Consider the following 17,323-nt stretch of genomic DNA (forward strand, 5'->3'; position numbering starts at 1 on the left):
TTATACTAGGTTTTCTCAGTCTCTGCACTATGGATATTTGGGGCCACATAACTCTTGCGGGGAGCTAATCTGTGCACTGCAGGATGTTGAGTAGCATCCTGTCTTCTACTCACTAAATGCCCATAGCAACCCCCAGGTGTGACAATCAAAATGTCTTCAGACATTGCCAGATGCCCCCTGGGAAACAAAACAGTCTCAGACTGAGAACCACTGTCTTAAACAGAAGGTCAATCACTGCCTTTTGCTCTCAGCTGTAGGTTCTAATTTCCAATTCCAGATAAATAGAAAAAAATCATAGGCAAGATCTGTCAGCACCATGTGACATTAACTTTTGGTGCAAAGTAAGCATAATTATCCCCACTTTACCTATGAGAAAACTGAGGCCTCGGCTGCACAGCTAGTGAGCACCTGAGCCCAGATTTGGACCCAAGGCTGCCTGCGGTCAAACCCATAGATAGATAGATTAGATATAGATATAGATATAGATATAGATATAGATATAGATATAGATTAGATATAGATATAGATATAGATATAGATATAGATATAGATATAGATATAGATTAGATGATAGATAGATGATAGATAGATAGATAGATAGATAGATAGATAGATAGATAGATAGATAATTTTTTTTTTTTTGAGATGCAGTCTCGCTCTGTCGCCCAGGCTGGAGTGCAGTGGCACAATCTTGGCTCACTGCAAGCTCCGCCTCCCGAAACCCCTATATTTTTTAAACTACTTCTGATCTGATCATGAGTGAACACTATGAAGATTTTCCTGGAATGAGGAAGAGTTTGCGATGATTTGCATGGTGAAAAGAAAACTAGATTGTACTTGCCCTTTCTTTAGCATGTTCTATCTAATCCTGACAGCAGGGCTTAGAGGTAGATATTATTCTCCCCATTTTACAGATGAGGAAACTCAGGTTAAGCAAACCTAACAAATGGTTTGAAATCAACATAGCAAAGATTTGTAAGCCCAGTGTTTCTGTGCTCAAAGCCTTGATATTTCGACACCAGAAAAAGTGGGTGGCTGCTCCCTAAAGGGGAAACTGAGTCTAATTTCCTACATAATATTCTACCTTTCTGGCCAATGTGTCCTTCCAGCCATAAGAAAAGCTTGGTGATGGCTGGGCGCAGTGGCTCACACGTATAATCCTGGCACTCTGGGAGGCTGAGACGGCTGGATCACCCGAGGTCAGGAGTTCAAGAATAGCCTGGCCAACACGGTGAAACCCCATCTTTACTAAAAATAGCCAGGCATGGTGTCAGGTGCCTATAATCCCAGCTACTCGGGAGGCTGAGGCAGGAGAATCACTTGAACCTGGGAGGCAGAGGTTGCAGTGAGCCAAGATCGTGCCACTGCACTCCAGGCTGGGCAACAAGAGTGATGCTCCATCTCAAAATAAAAATTAAAAAAAAAGAAAAGAAAAGCTTGTTGATATATGAGACTTTTATACCCGCCCCCTGCCTTTGACCTCCTTCTGTGACCTCTTTCCTTATCTCAGTTCTGTATGCAGTACTGGCCTGAGAAGACCTCCGGGTGCTATGGGCCCATCCAGGTGGAGTTCGTCTCTGCAGACATCGACGAGGACATCATCCACAGAATATTCCGCATCTGTAACATGGCCCGGGTAAGTACACGGCCGCCATTGCTTGCTGAGCCCCTCCTCCCCAAGACAGATGGAGGCTGCCGAGAGAGGATCCCGCTGAGCCAGCCAAGAGTCTGTGTTGTGCTCTCCTGATAATTTCTTCCTGGAGGAAGTGATGCCTGTGCTGATTCCGGCTCCAGACTCAGCAATGACTCCAACACATAGAGATGCAACGAGAGACATCCAACCTGCCATCTGCCTGTTTCCTGACACACTTGCTGCCGTGTAGACAAAACTTCTTAGACATTAGCTCTTCCCCACTGTGTCTCTGTACTGGCATGAGTTGATGCAGCCTTTGATTGGATCCCATAAGCTTTGGGCCAGGCAGTGCCAACACCTAGATGAAAAGTGATTACTTACTTCCATGAGAATATTCACTGGCTGAGCAGAGTAGTGGGTGGGAGGGGCAGATTAGCAATCTATGAAATGGTTGCTAACTAACGCAGCTTTGGTCACTACTTGAGGCCCAAGATGAAAGGAGCTCAGCACCTCCCCTGCTCCCCAGCTCAGAGTTCATTGTCTACTGAGAAAGTGAGACATTTTCTGGTACATGGGCCTCAGGGAGAAAGAACTCTGCCCAACAGAGTCAGGGAAAGCTTTCCTAAAGAATGGGACACTTAAATTGGGTTTTGAAGGCTGAGTAGGAGTTTTTCAGGTACAAAAGGGGTTCAGGGCAGTCACAGCAAGAGAATCTGTGCACACGAAGGAATAGAAGTAGTCATGGGAGCTCTCCCCATGAGGACATGGCTTAGATCCCATTTGGTCTGTCTTCCACCATGATGCTGCAGTCCCCAGGGTATCTGCAAGGTGCGTGTACCCAAGCATCCCCAGCAGAACAGCCCTAACAGCCTCTCTGTTCTCAGCCACAGGATGGTTATCGTATAGTCCAGCACCTCCAGTACATTGGCTGGCCTGCCTACCGGGACACGCCCCCCTCCAAGCGCTCTCTGCTCAAAGTGGTCCGACGACTGGAGAAGTGGCAGGAGCAGTATGACGGGAGGGAGGGACGTACTGTGGTCCACTGCCTGTGAGTACTAGGGAGGTGTCACCAGGGCAATAGGGTGGTGGGTGATAGAGCATCTTTGCAGATGCTGCTGGCCACATACCCCAGTCCTAGGCAGGCCTGACTATACCACAACTCAGCATCCCTCAAAGGCTAGTGGCAGTACATTCAAAGGAATTATGATCCTTTAATGGAACGGGGCTGCGAGTTTGTTGTCCTGAACTAATATATGACATATTATTGATGCAAAACCTAGTGGTCTTTCCACAAACATGAGAGGAGGTGGCAGACCATGTTCCAATGCTCGCAATGAGATGAGCCCCATTCTCCAATAAGAGGCATGATATGCCCTGCTAGTCACAAGAAAACCCAGGACAAAGAGGGTTCCACTGACCAGAACCTCCTTTGTTATTTCCCGAGGAAGAAGAAGAAGGCGAGAAAAGGGATGGTGTTGATTATGAGAGCTTAATTTAATCCAGACATTTTAAATGAATCACCTCTATCCATTTATTAGGCAGATAATTATCATTTTGTAGTGAGAAAACTGAGGTGCAGGCAGGGTAAGGTAATCAGGAATCAAGGGTGGGGATATGGCTTGCATTCCCAGGCCTCTAAGCTAATGTGCCACTGATTAACCCACACTGTCTCTGAGTAAACCAAAGGACTTGTGTACTATGCCTGCTTCTCTACAATGGGCTTAGAGGGATCATAGGACAAAAAGAGCATAGGGAAAGGCACTGCCCTGAGGGGCTGATAGATGGATGTGAAGGACCCTGGGAACACTATTGTGCAGGGGCACAGTGAGATCCAGACCAGCTGTGTTTATACCCCCATTGCTGGGGTGAACTGGAGACTTTACCTCCTGTCTTCGAATGGACATTGTCCAGTCTAATGAATTCTGGTGTCATTATGCTGGGTGGAGGTCAGGACCTCAAGAGGACAGTGGCTGACAAGCTGTGCAACATCAAGAAAATCACTGAATTTTATAAGCTTCAGTTTCCTCATCTGTTCAATGGGTATGTGGAATTAATCTTCAGACCCTATAGTGCTTTGGCATGAAATAGAAAGTAAACACACTTTATCTGCCAACATAGAGACCAAGAATGTCATGGTAGCAAATATGCAAATGTAAATGTAATTACTTAAAAGAGCAAGTGTCACAGAATCTATCCTAGGAGTATAGAGTGACCACAGAGGATTCTACAAAGTCTCACACCCAAAACAAACCTGCAGCCATAACAGCTATGTGTGAAATATTTGATTCACACTCACTTTGCTTCGTAGAACTTCAACGATTTGAGGAAAAGTCATTGAGAAGGCCTCTCTCTTTAAAAATGTTATGTTAAAGGAAATTTAAACGAAGGTCTTCTCTTTCTCACAACAAATATCTCTGGAGCTAGTGGAGGCACTGATAACATCTGACTGACCTCAGAATTGAGGTCAGTCTTTTCAAAACCAGCTAATTATTCTCCCTCTCAAACAGGCGGTGCATGCACATGTTAGGAAAGTCAAAGAGCTTAAAGGAGGTTAAACACACAGACACATAGAGATGCACACACAGAGCGTCAGGACCACCACCTGCAGCAAAAATTCCTTTCCAGAGGAAGCAAACCTCAGGCTAGAGTTCAGGAAGATGCTGCGTGGTGTCCCAAGTCAGGCTGATGGGTGACATCAGCCAAGCCCAGCTGGCTCTGCCCACATCCCAGAAACTAGCAGCTGGTTTCCTGCCAGCTAATACCTGCTGCCTCCAGATGCCCAGATGCCTCCCACACATTCAGTGACCTTACCTTAGCACCCATCTTTCAGGGTCTCACACCACCAGGCTCTGGGACCCTGTGTCTACTCACCTCTTCCTTTTGGACGCTGTTATTCTTGCTTCAGAAATGATAGAACCTTCTTTCATAGGAGACCTTACTCTCTCTCTCTCTGTCTCTCTCCCTCTCATGTTTGTTTTCTAGCCTGGTTTTTTTTTTTTTTTTTTTTTTTTTGCACTAATGTCTTTTTATCTATGTCCTTTCCAGCCAAGGTGGCCAGTAGTTTGAGCCAAAGGAAGGTACAGGGGCATTCTTCTACCAACAGGGACCTTGGTTTCCTCAAGGGCCACAGACACCATAACAGACCCTGAAATGCAGGCACCAGTCAGTGAATGGAAAGCAACTCTCTGTACTTGAAACATCTGGTCACTGCGTATCCTGTAGATAAAACATCTGGGAGATTGACTGAGTGCCTTAGTTTCCGTCCAGATGTTCTTTAGACACAGACCATTACATGAAATCATTAGTTGCTCTTGGCAACACGCCCAGGAGTTCTGAATCAGGCATATTCCTACAGGGACTCTCTGTAAAGAGTTTGAAGGGTGTTTCCATGAAGATGACTTATGGAGTTTCAGAAAGGAGTAACAGAGACATAGTTCTGCCACCAACCCTCTATCCCTAGACTCAAGATCAGTAGCATCTTGCTTAAACCAAAGTGTACAGTAGAGACCTGTCATTTTAAGATAAAGCCTATCAGGCCCAGTTCCTCCCTCCAAGTTCCTACCTCCAAGCTTGGGCTGGCTGACCCTAAGCTAACAGAGTATTGCTGTCCTTAGTGGAGGATGGGAAGAACTAGTAGGAAAATCACTTGGAAATTTTCATTGTCTTTACTGGATGTTTAAGTGGACCCAGAGCATTCTTTTGGACAGGGATGCAAGCATCAGCAAGGATGCAGGTGTCACATGTACAAAGACACAGTACCATCCTGCCCTTGGGGTTTGGGTGAGTGTGCCCTGAGTGACTGTATCATGCTCATAGAACCAAGAAAACATCAAGCTAATTGGACTCTCAAAGGTCTAGTCCAACCCCTTCATTATACTAGTGGGGAACTTGGGGCCCAGACAGAGGAAGTGACTTGCCCAAGGTCAAAGCAAGTTAATGGCACAGATGGGACTCAAACCATAACTCATGGCTCAGGCTAAAGCCTTCACCATTGCCTTGCCTTGCATCTGTCCAGGCAGCTGATCCCTACTCCTACTGATGTAGCTTTAGAATCATCAGGTGCCTGGAAGGGACCTAGGAGCATGGCTCACCTCTTTGCTCTGTGTTTAGAAATGGGGGAGGCCGTAGTGGAACCTTCTGTGCCATCTGCAGTGTGTGTGAGATGATCCAGCAGCAAAACATCATTGACGTGTTCCACATCGTGAAAACACTGCGTAACAACAAATCCAACATGGTGGAGACCCTGGTGAGTATCCCAAGGACTGTTCTCCAACAGCCAGGGCTGACTAGTTCCCTTGACCTGGAGAAAATGACATCAAATAGTAACATCACTCAACACCTGGCTGCTAATTGTATACCTGCATTCTGTGCCCTTGGTATGCACTGTTGTCTGCCCTGTGTCTTCCCCTTCCAACCTCCCCAACTTTTCTTTCTTGCAGGAAAATCCAATTACTAATCCTGGTACACCTACTTTGCTTCACTTTCTGCCCATTCCTTAAGACAGTGTCATTAATTCAGGCTTAAAGGAAAGGATTCTGGATTAGTAGACTGTGAAGTATGTTTTCAGTTCAGTCCAATTATATTCCAATTAATTTATGCTAATTTTTACAATAGAGAGCATTTACAGTAGAGAGCGCTATGGAGGAAAGTGCGGTAAATAGAGTGTGTGGGCAGAGCCCCAGATGATAAGACCTGGTACCATGGTGGACCACTGCACCATGCACAAGGAGCTTTAACATAAGTCTTTAAACCTACTCGAATAGTGGTCTTAGTCAAAGTGAGGCCCTATTAACGTGTGGGTCACAGACCAGCAGCAGCATCATTATCTGGGAGCTTGTTAGAAATGCAGAATCTTGAGCCCCACTCCAGATTTACTGAATCAGAATGTGCATTTTAAAAAGATTTCTGGCTGCCTTGTGTGCACGTTACAGTTTGAGAAGCCCTGTTGTACAAAACAGTAAAAAAGAAAGGGAATGATGCCAGCTGGGCATTCGAGGAAGCTTGGGTAGAAGCAGGCATCAAGCAGAATTTTGAAGGATGTCCAGATATGGGTAATTTTGAGTTGACATAATATGGATGTAGATAAAGTTTTCTCCAAAATCTGTATCTCTAAACTAAATGCATTTTTCCTTTCCTTTTTCATCTCTCTTGTCTCCTCTTCTCCCTCTCTGCCTCTCCTCCTCTCCGCCTCTCAGGAACAGTATAAATTTGTATACGAGGTGGCACTGGAATATTTAAGCTCCTTTTAGCTCAATGGGATGGGGAACCTGCCGGAGTCCAGAGGCTGCTGCGACCAAGCCCCCTTTTGTGTGAATGGCAGTAACTGGGCTCAGGGGCTCTGAGGTGGTGGCACCCTGCCTGACTCCAAGGAGAAGACTGGTGGCCCTGTGTTCTACGGGGGGCTCTGCACCTTCTGAGGGGTCTCCTGTTGCCGTGGGAGATGCTGCTCCAAAAGGCCCAGGCTTCCTTTTCAACCTAACCAGCCACAGCCAAGGGCCCAAGCAGAAGTACACCCACAAGCAAGGCCTTGGATTTCTGGCTCCCAGACCTCCTGCTTTTGTTCTGAGTTTGTGGATCTCATGGCAAGCCAACTGTGCAGGTGCTGGGGAGTGGGAGGCTCTCCTGCCCTCCTTCTCCTTAGGAGTGGAGGAGATGTGTGTTCTGCTCCTCCATGTCATGGAAAAGATTGAGGCTCTTGGGGGTCACTGCTCTGCTGCCTCCTGCAACCTCCTTCAGGGGTCTCTGGCACCAGACATTTGCAGTCTGGACCAGTGTGACCTTACGATGTTCCCCAGGCCACAAGAGAGGCCCCCCATCCTCACACCTAACCTGCATGGGGCTTGGCCCACAACCATTCTGTACCCCTTCCCCAGCCTGGGCCTTGACCGTCCAGCATTCACTGGCCGGCCAGCTGTGTCCACAGCAGTCTTTGATAAAGGTGTTCTTTGCTTTTTTGTGTGGTCAGTGGGAGGGGGTGGAACTGCAGGGAACTTCTCTGCTCCTCCTTGTCTTTGTAAAAAGGGACCACCTCCCTGGGGCAGGGCTTGGGCTGACCTGTAGGATGTAACCCCTGTGTTTCTTTGGTGGTAGCTTTCTTTGGAAGAGACAAACAAGATAAGATTTGATTATTTTCCAAAGTGTATGTGAAAAGAAACTTTCTTTTGGAGGGTGTAAAATCTTAGTCTCTTATGTCAAAAAGAAGGGGGCGGGGGAATTTGAGTGTGTACCTCTAAGACAAATCTCTCAGGCCTTTTTTTTTTTCCTGGCAATGTCCTTAAAAGCTCCCACCCTGGGACAGCATGCCACTGAGCAAGGAGAGATGGGCGAGCCTGAAGATGGTCCCCTTGGTTTCTGGGGCAAATAGGGCACCAGCTTTGTGCATAATTTGGATCTCCAAATTTGAACTCCTTCCTAAAGAAACCGAGCAGCCACCTTGAAAAAGACCATTGTGGAGCCCATTATACTTTGATTTAATTAAAATAGGCCAAGAGAATCAGGCCTGGAGATCTAGGGTCTTGTCCAAAGTGTGAGTGAGTCAGTGAGAGGGAACAAACATTTGCTAAGTCTCTACTCTATGCCGGGGATCACGCTTGGCACTTTCCACAGGACATTTCACACAGTCCTTAGAACCCCCAGGAGAGAGCTACTGACTTGTTATCATCTACATTTGATCATCTCCTCCAATGAGGAAACCCAGGCACCTCCCTCAGTAATGAAATCCTGGGTTCCAAAGGGGCAGGTAATGGCAATGAGACTTCTCTGTGCTGTTTTCTTCATCTTCTCTAAGCCAAGCAATTATTTTATGGAGGGAAAATAAGGCCAGAAACTTCTGAGCAGATAACTCCACAAATGGAAATTTAGTACTTTCTTCCTGACGCCAGTTCTTCTGGGAAGCCCAGAATTTCAGATATATTTTAGTAACACATTCCCAGCTCCCCAGGAAAGCCAGTCTCATCTAATTTCTTAGTCAGTAAAAACAATTCCCTGTCCCCTCAGGCTATGAAGGGACCAGCCAGGGACACTCTCAACCTTGATCTCTAGCCAGTGCTTAGGCCCAATATCTGACAGCCTCAGGTGGGCTGAGACCTAGGAAGCTCCATCTTGAAGGCTGGTCTAGCCCCAGACAGGGCATGAGGGGCAGAGAATTCAAGAAGGCACAGCTTTGGCCCTCAAGAGCCCACTGCATGCTGGGGAAATGGAACCATGGTGCAGTAGTGTGGAGTGGGTGAGTGTTCCATGAGCCTAGGAGCAAGAAAGTCTCTTCGGCCTGGGGCTTCCTGGAGAAGGAGACATCCATTCCTGCTGGGTTTTAACAAGCAGAAAAAGGAAAAAAAATGAAACTTAGGCAAAGGGATCCACATGTGCGATGGCAAAGAAATGTGAAAAGGCATTGGGAGAAGCGGTCCGGGGGAGGCCAGCCCAGTGCGGGCACAGCACAACACGGGGAGCAGCAGAGATGAGCCAGGGTCCAGGAGACAGATGCCCATCACGAGTGCAGACTTTGTCCTATTGGCAACAAGGAGTCCACGGAGCTTTAGAGAGATGCACTCAGCTTCGTGTTGGCAAAGACTCCCTCTGGGCCAACGGGGCTGCCTCTTTTCCTTTCATCAGACACTGTGAAAACATTCCCTTAAGCGTGTACTTTTTAATATCACATCTATTTGTCTGTCTGCTCATTGTTTTGTTGCTGGAACTAAATATGCAGTGGATCGTGAGACTCAGATTCTATGAGAAACCCAGGGTCTCTGCTTTACCACGGAGCAGGGTCACCAACCCAGATCTCCAGGCCCATGAGGATGGAACATGAAAGGAGCCCACAAAAGTTGCTTCCATTGGCATGGGCTCTGGAGCTGTCCAGAAGTCCAGGGACACCAGACTTGATCAAGGAAGAGCTGTCACTTTAGAGGTTCAAAAGGAAGTGCCTCAAAGCAAAGGCAAGCAAAGGAACCCCACGATGAACTTGCTCTTTTCCTTTGATGAGCCTCTCCCCAAGTGTATTTCAGCAGACCCCGAGGACCCACCCCCACTGGGCCTGCTGGCCTCCCTCGGCTCCAGCCCAATGCCCCAGCTGGCCTTCCCCAGCCTGCAAGGAGCCTGTAGCATGGCAAATCCGCCTGCTGTATGCTATTTTCTTAGATCTTGGTACATCCAGACAGGATGAGGGTGGAGGGAGAGCTATTTAACACAAATCCTAAGATTTTTTTCTGCTCAGGAAGGGGTGAAATAGCTGGCAGATACAAATGACAGTGGCTTTTATCATTTTAAATGGTAGGAATTTAAAGTGTGACTTCAGAGAGAAACAAACTTTAAAAAAAAAAAAAAAACTCAGGCCATGGTGGGGTAACCCAGCAAGGGCCAGTGATGATTTCCCCCAGCTCATATCCTTGTTTTCCCACAACCCAACCATTCTCCAAAGAAAGCAGGGCAGTGAATAGGTCATAGGCCAGTGCACACGGGAAGAAATTGAGGCTTATGGATGGGGATGACTTCCCTAAGATCCCATGGGACAAGGATGTGGCAAGGCTTGGATGAGATGGGGCACCGGTGCCCAGGAATTTGAACATTTTCCTTTACCCAGGAAATCTCCCGAGCCAACACCACCACCCCCAGGGGGTCTCCCCACCCCACCCCATTTATAGGGTGAGCTCAGCCTGTCATGAGCAGAGGACAATATTATTAATGCTCTCTGAGTCTTTACAACAGGAGCTCTTCTTACCTCATAGGTGTGGACTCTGTTTGGGGAAGATGCAAGGAAGTAATGAGAAGCCCAGGAACTTTCTCCACCTGTGTGTGTTTATGGCCTAAATGGCTTCAGGATGTATCTTAGCTGCACTCCAACATTGCATCCTTTCTGGGGTGAAGAATCTGGGCCAACCAGGGGCCCTTGGGCCTCTAGAAGGCCACAGTAGGCCTCTCTTTGTGGGAATGGAAGGGGACAGCTTGCTTTTAGTGCTGGCCCTCTCTGTGGGTGTGGCCTGCAAAGGAACCAACAGATCCTTTGCTGGGGACTCTAACATGTGAGCTCATTAAATTCTTCCAACATTCTAAAGAAGGGTTTGTGATTGTCACCATTTTACTGATGAGGAAACTAAGGCTCCTAGGGGAGAAATCACTTGCCCACAGTTCCAGTGATTTAAACCGGTTTAATGAACCAGGATTTAAACCGGTTTATTCTCACTACAGAGACAATATTTTTCCACCATTGTATCTCACATTTTTCCCAGGAGGTTACCCATAACAGAAGAGACTAGAGTGGAACAGATACCTCAGTGGATAAAGCTCAAAGCAAACAACAGTAAGCTTAAAATTCCTTCATAGTCTCATGTTTTACTTTCACAATTCATGCAAAATTTGCATTCCACTTTCTGATTTATCCTGGTTGGTTTTAATATGACTTTATGAATATTTTAAAAAAAAAATGTGCTCTGTTCCTCATGTTGTTCTGTTCTGTTCACCCCGCTATGATGGACCCTAGGTCAGCTGGTCTTGAGCTTGACCCTAGAATTGACTCTAGGAGCAGTGACCCTGCTGCTTCCCAGAGCCAATTATAGGCTCAAGCTCAAGACCAACTGACCTCCTAGGCAGCTCCTTTGGTGTGTGGGTGCTCTGACCTCACTGTTCATGAATGGGCCTCAATTAAGGCATCTTCCAGTTGGGTGCTGGAAGGAACCCATTGACCCACACTAGAATGATGAGGATTTGCTCACCTGGCGTGGAGAAGGATGAGCCCACAAAACCCTAAAGGGAAAGGAGAAGCTGGACACAGCTGTACTCAGCAGATTCCTGAATGCTAGGCTGAAAAGTGGTGCCTGTTGTCCGAGTGGAGTCACGTGGTTGCTAATGTGGGCAAATCTGAGGACACACTTCATAAGCAGCAGGGGTCTGGAAGGTTCCTCACTTTACCCTAGCCACACATACTTACTGGGTGCCTACAGCACCTAGCACCTTGGAGGGGGCATTATTAGGAAACCGAAATTACTATGGCACAATTAATTCCTGTGTAAGGCATGGGGTTGTGGTGGACAGAGCTCAGTCTTTAGTTTGAATCCCAACACTGCCATTTCTTGACCATAGAGTGTTGGGCCAACCAATTAATGGAAAAACATACATGAAAAGAGGACCCTCATCAACATTAGAAGGGGTAGATTTGGAGCACTTTAGGCAGGAAAACAGGAAGGCAAGGCCAGGAAACTGGAACCCAGTGAATACTCAGAACCGAGGATGCGGATGACTTATTTAGAAAAGTGGTCACTTCTATGACATAGCTGGACAAAGGATGGGTAACAGCTTGCCAGAGCCACTTGGAACAAGGGCAAATCTCAGTGTCTGGGGCAAAAGACGATGCATTTCCCTCCGACCCATCATGTTTATTCATCCTCCACTCCCTATTTCCACACTAGCTCCTGCTGTATGTCCTCACCAGGATCTACATTTCCTCGTCGCTGGTGGGAACCCATTAGAGTACATAGAGGTGTCAGTCCAGTAAGACTGTTCTACACAACAGAAGTGAGGCCCAGGGAGTAGCAGCCAGGCCCTTATCCTGTTATCTCTGCAGGACTGACTGCCCAACCCAGATCCAGAGACACTGAAGGAAATGATAATTCCCTGGTACCTCACTGCCTCAGGACAGAATGAAGAAAGCCACCCTTCCTTAGGCTGCAGCTGGCCACTCCTGGGCTGGGTAAACAGGTCATCAGCACCAAGCTCAATCAGGAGTAACACTATGGAAGACATGGGTGAGCCCAAAAGGAAGCATGAACAGGCTGCTGGTCCTAAGTCATGTCAACAGGTTGTGCTGGGCCAGGATCCCCAGGGAAAAAAATGGTCAACCCAACTGGAGGGTAGGTTAGAAGAAAAAAAAAAAACGTAAACATGGATGGTCATGTCATCTCGAATCCCTGACTTGCCTTCTCCATTACTTAACAGTCTGAGCTCCTTCTCAGCCTATGAGCAGCTTCAAATCACAGCCAAGTAAAACAAGGAAATAGGAAAAGTAAATCTAACTAGAAGAGACAATCTGAGATTCAGATTTGTTCACTCCTCCCATGCAAGGGCTCCCTGTTGGAGGTTTTCCATGTATACATGTCCAGAAGTGATAGAATGCAAGGCCTTGGCTTTGTCTTGCAGGGATCTGCCTTTGAGGTCATAGACTGAACAGCAGGGAGAGAGGTTAGTGGTGGAGCATGGGCAGAGCTGCTCTAGCTCCAGTTTCTTCTGACACATTTTTCAGGATCATGGATCTGATCCTCAGAAGCACAGCAGAGATATCTAAGCCATATTTGTGCACATGAGCAGACTCTTCTAGTTTTTTAGTAACTGGGGATGGGCTTTTGCATGGCACTGACTATAGAGATATCTTGTAGAGATCAAGCCAGTCTTTTGCATCCCACCTGCCCACCTCCAGAAGAGATGGGAAAAGGTCATCAAAGGGCATTCACCAACTGAAATCCACTCATGAATGTTGGTCTCTAAAAGGAGGCATCAACCCTCACAATGGTAGCCTCCAAACCTAGCATCCCACCTATCTAAGAGCTCAGTGGTGGTCCACTGGGGCAGATACAAGGGAAGTGCAAGGACTCAGGATGAAAGAAAATCTATTGGGAAGAGTTTTAGGGGCTGGATTTTTATGGGGCTTCCTTCTGTATCTGAGAACTGCTCTGGGTGGTGAGATGTGGACTCTGATCCTTGATTGGAATGTTCAGAGAATGACTGTCTGGTGGCCTTGAAGTGTTGGACAGAAAAGTATCAGTATAAAAGCCTGGAGCTCAGGGTAATTAATGTAGTTCATGGTTCCTTAGTGAGCAGGACTCTTGGATGTGGAGGAGAAAGGGTCATAGGAAGTAAACCACCAAAATTACAAAATTGAGTCTCTGTACAATTACTTCAGTGCCTTTGGGCTTATGAATACAAATCAGTGGGCCTTCTCTATGATGGTCCAACAAACTCTCAGTGCCCACCCTGTCCCTGTATCTCCCATGGAAGATGAATAATGTCAGGTGTTCTTTGGGTCAAAGCCCCCAGGGCAGTCTGGAGGCTTAGAGGGCAGAGTGGTGTCATTCCATGTAAAATCAGGCTTCTGAGGGGTCAGGAAGAATATGGTGTCCATGTCTTCCATAGGTCTGTAGATTCTTGGATGATGTCAAGTACAGTTTGCTAGACCCAGGTCATTCTTCTGAGTATAACTAGGACCCATGAGTGAAACTTAATAGCTGTAAGGAAGAACCTGCTGTCTGCCAGAGAGGATAAGCTGCCCATCTCGGCAGCTATCTAAAAGAAGCCAGGTGTCTCTTTAAAGGGAAGAGAAGCATTGGTGAAATGGATTTCAGGTCACTTCCATTCCAGATGGGTGAGATCTTGTGGAGCTGGGATCATGTTTGAACTCATTCATACTTGTACAGCACAAATCCAAGTAGAGTGTGTTTGGTCTGTACAGATTGAAGCCCCCTGCTCTCCTGCCCAAGTCTCCCTACCGACCAGGCCAACATGCTGTTGTGGCTGCATATACTGGGCTGATCCAGGCTGGTTATCACCAAACAGCAAACCATAGGGAACAGCTGCTTTGCCATAGACCCAATACCTACGTAGACCTCTGATGAGAGCATCCGTAACTCAGACCCACTGACCAACAGGGCCATGAGTGACAGCCAGAACCAGTGAAGGTCCAAGCAGGACACAGAGCAGGGCTTTGCTTACCATACATATTATCTCCAGTGGTTATTTCTACCCCACTCCCTATGCAAGGCCTGTTGGAGCATATTGCAAAAGCAAAAGCACAGTAACTCAATTTACACATGATTATAATCATTTCCAGTGCACACATTTCATCACCAGGTGGATCCTGAGCTAACCCATGTAAATCCAGGTTAACCCATATTGGTAATCATACTCGAAAGCACTTTTCACCCTACATTCTACTAGCCAATCAAAGACAAAGAGTTGTGGCCTCTACCATTGCCTTGGCTTCTGGACACCCTCACAGGCTATCCCAAGGTTCCTGCTCAACTCCAGGGAGGCTGACATCCTCACATCCACTGGGCATATGATATTGCATGAGACCAAAGTCTCCACACTGCAGCCTCCTCCATGAATCCCAATGGCCTGCACTTGTACAGTTTGGGTGTTTGATAGATAAAGCACGTATGAGAAGAGAAAACAAAATAAATCAACTTTTTAAAAAAGCCAGCACTGTGCTGTCAATGTTTTTTTTTCTTTTCAATTCTAGCTTAAAAAAGCAGAAGGTAAATAATGTCAGGTCAATGAATATCAGATATATTTTTTGACTGTACATTACAGTGAAGTGTAATCTTTTTACACCTGCAAGTCCATCTTATTTATTCTTGTAAATGTTCCCTGACAATGTTTGTAATATGGCTGTGTTAAAAAATCTATACAATAAAGCTGTGACCCTGAGATTCATGTTTTCCTAAGATATTCGTACTGGTGTCTTCCTGAGGTTGCGTAGGGATGAGGTGGGGACAAGTTGGAGGAGGAGAAAAAAATTATTATCAGCTAGGTTTCTTTATATTTAAGTTAATCCTTACATCACAGGAAATATATATTATTCCCTCTTTGCAGATGAAAAGTTGAGGCTCAGAAACATCAAGGGATTTTCCATAACTGCACATTGAGCTAGTAAAAGGGTTGAGTGTAAAGTGGTGTTTCTCAAGTGTGGTTCATAGAGCAGCGGCATGAGAATCACTGGGAAGTTTGTTAAACATACAGATTCCTAAGCCCGGAGAATCACAATTTCAGGGTCTGCCTTGCTAACAAGCTGCCTAAATGTATCAGCTAGCTATGGCTGCATAATAAACCACCCAAAACTCAGTAACTTGAAAGAAAAATATTTGATAGCAGCCAGCTAAGACTCATCTGATCTAAGCTGAGCTCAGCTAATCTCAGCTAGGCTCATTCATGTGTAGGCTAAGGGCTCTATTCTAGGCAAGGCTTGAGCTGTTACAGCCTTGTGCCGTTGGTCCTCCTGGGACCGAGGTAGCCTATGCATATGCTCCTCATGATAATAGCAGGAGCATGAGAGAGAGAAAGTCCAATCACATATATATTTTGCCAGGCCTTTGCTTGAATCATATCTGCAACATCCCCTTGGACAAAGCTAGTTACGTGGAATACTCAGAATCAAGGGGCAGGGATTCTACTTCTTGACATAGACCCCTCTTCTCAATTTTCCAGTAAATGCTGAGGTTGGCTAGGCATGGTGGCTCACACCTGTTATCTCAGCACTTTGGAAGACCAAAGTGGGAGATCACTTAGGCCCAGGAGTTCAAGACCAGCCTGGGCAACATAATGAGACCTTATCTCCACAAAAAGTTCAAACAAATTAGCCAGGCATGGTGGCACACACCTGTAGTCCCAGTTACTCAGGAGGCTGAGGTGAGTGGATTGCCTGAACCTGGGAAGTTGAGGCTGCAGCAAGCTGAGATTGCACCACTGCAGTACACCCTGGGCAACAGAGTGATATCCTGTCTCAAAAACAACAACAACAACAACAACAAGGCTGAGCTTAGGTACGAAACCAATGGTGCCTGATGCACCCATTAACTCTCTAATCTCAGAGTGCAATCCATGGGTCACTTACATCATTACACCAGGGAAACTTCTCAACATGTAGAGTCTGATTCAATAGGTCCATGATAGGAGCTAGGAATCCACATGTTCAACAAGTGCCCCAGGTGATTGTAATACATGCTAAAATTAGGCAAGCACTGTTTTTAATGCTGTTGTTATTAGAGGGGAACAGATATGAGCCCTAAAGGAACTGGGACAAACCAGTGCTCAAACTGGGACATGAGGCTGCCAACCTCTCAGTTGGATGCATATGTCTTCTATTTTCTTCTGGATGAGCAGAAGAAATAACTAGAACCTGACTCCTTGGAGTTTAGTGGTTCCCATGTTCTTTGTATGTGTCCAGATATAAGCCTGAGTTGGAAACACAAGCCACAGGGGTGGAGGGCAGGGTTCACCTTGTTCTCTTGCAGCCTTGGGAACCCTGGCAGGGTTCTTCTGCCTGAGGAACCTAGATACATGGCTCACTAGGCCTCCCAGGCCACAGAGTCTAGAGAACATGTGCTTCCCAGCTTGGGTATGACGTGGGGAACCTGCTGTCCAGCCGGCTAGTTATCTTGTCACTTTGTCCTTGGTCATGTTAATCTCACGTAGTCTGCCTGCTACATTTATTCTTTGGCCACAAATGTAATACAACACTGGAGAAAGAAAATTAGAAAGAAGGAAAAAAATCTTAAATAACTCCCACTTAAAAAGAAAAATACTTTAGGACATATCATCTTTCCCCAAAATGGAAATTGCTTTTAAAGTGTTATGATAAAAGTAGCACACACTCACTTGAAAGGACTCAATATAAAATTATTTAAGGAAAAAGGTGAAAGTTCCCACTTCTCAAAGGTACTTGTTAATATTTTTATGCCATTCCAGACCTTTCTATGCATAAGTAAACTTATTCTACGTAAGTGGCATCAACCAGTATATACTCTGAGACCTGCTTCTTCTCACTTAACAGCATATAGTTGTCATATTTCCATGGAAATATGCTTAAAGAGATATTTCTTATCTTCCTTGACACCTCCATAGTACCCCTGAACTTGAAGCTAAGCTATTTTGGGTGCTTCAAGTCTTGTGTTCTCACAGTGATGCTAAGGATCAATGTTAGCAGAGAGA

The 17,323-nt window shown here is 46.2% G+C and overlaps 1 protein-coding gene across 6 annotated transcripts in view; it reads left to right on the plus strand.

Moving 5' to 3' along the window:
• PTPRT (protein tyrosine phosphatase receptor type T) overlaps positions 1-15,058 on the plus strand; it is a 1,124,172-nt gene extending 1,109,114 nt beyond the window's left edge. For all 6 annotated transcript variants that reach the window (XM_032141872.2, XM_032141870.2, XM_058432870.1 and 3 more), the window contains 4 exons: positions 1,511-1,636; positions 2,518-2,681; positions 5,744-5,879; positions 6,829-15,058. In XM_032141872.2, the coding sequence (XP_031997763.1) occupies positions 1,511-1,636; positions 2,518-2,681; positions 5,744-5,879; positions 6,829-6,882 (480 nt within the window). In that variant the 3' untranslated portion in view covers positions 6,883-15,058. The remainder of the gene's footprint in view (positions 1-1,510; positions 1,637-2,517; positions 2,682-5,743; positions 5,880-6,828) is intronic.
• Positions 15,059-17,323: the final 2,265 nt, after the last annotated feature.

Source organism: Hylobates moloch, unplaced genomic scaffold, assembly GCF_009828535.3.
Source record: "Hylobates moloch isolate HMO894 unplaced genomic scaffold, HMol_V3 SCAFFOLD_21, whole genome shotgun sequence".
Taxonomy (NCBI): Eukaryota; Metazoa; Chordata; class Mammalia; order Primates; family Hylobatidae; genus Hylobates; species Hylobates moloch.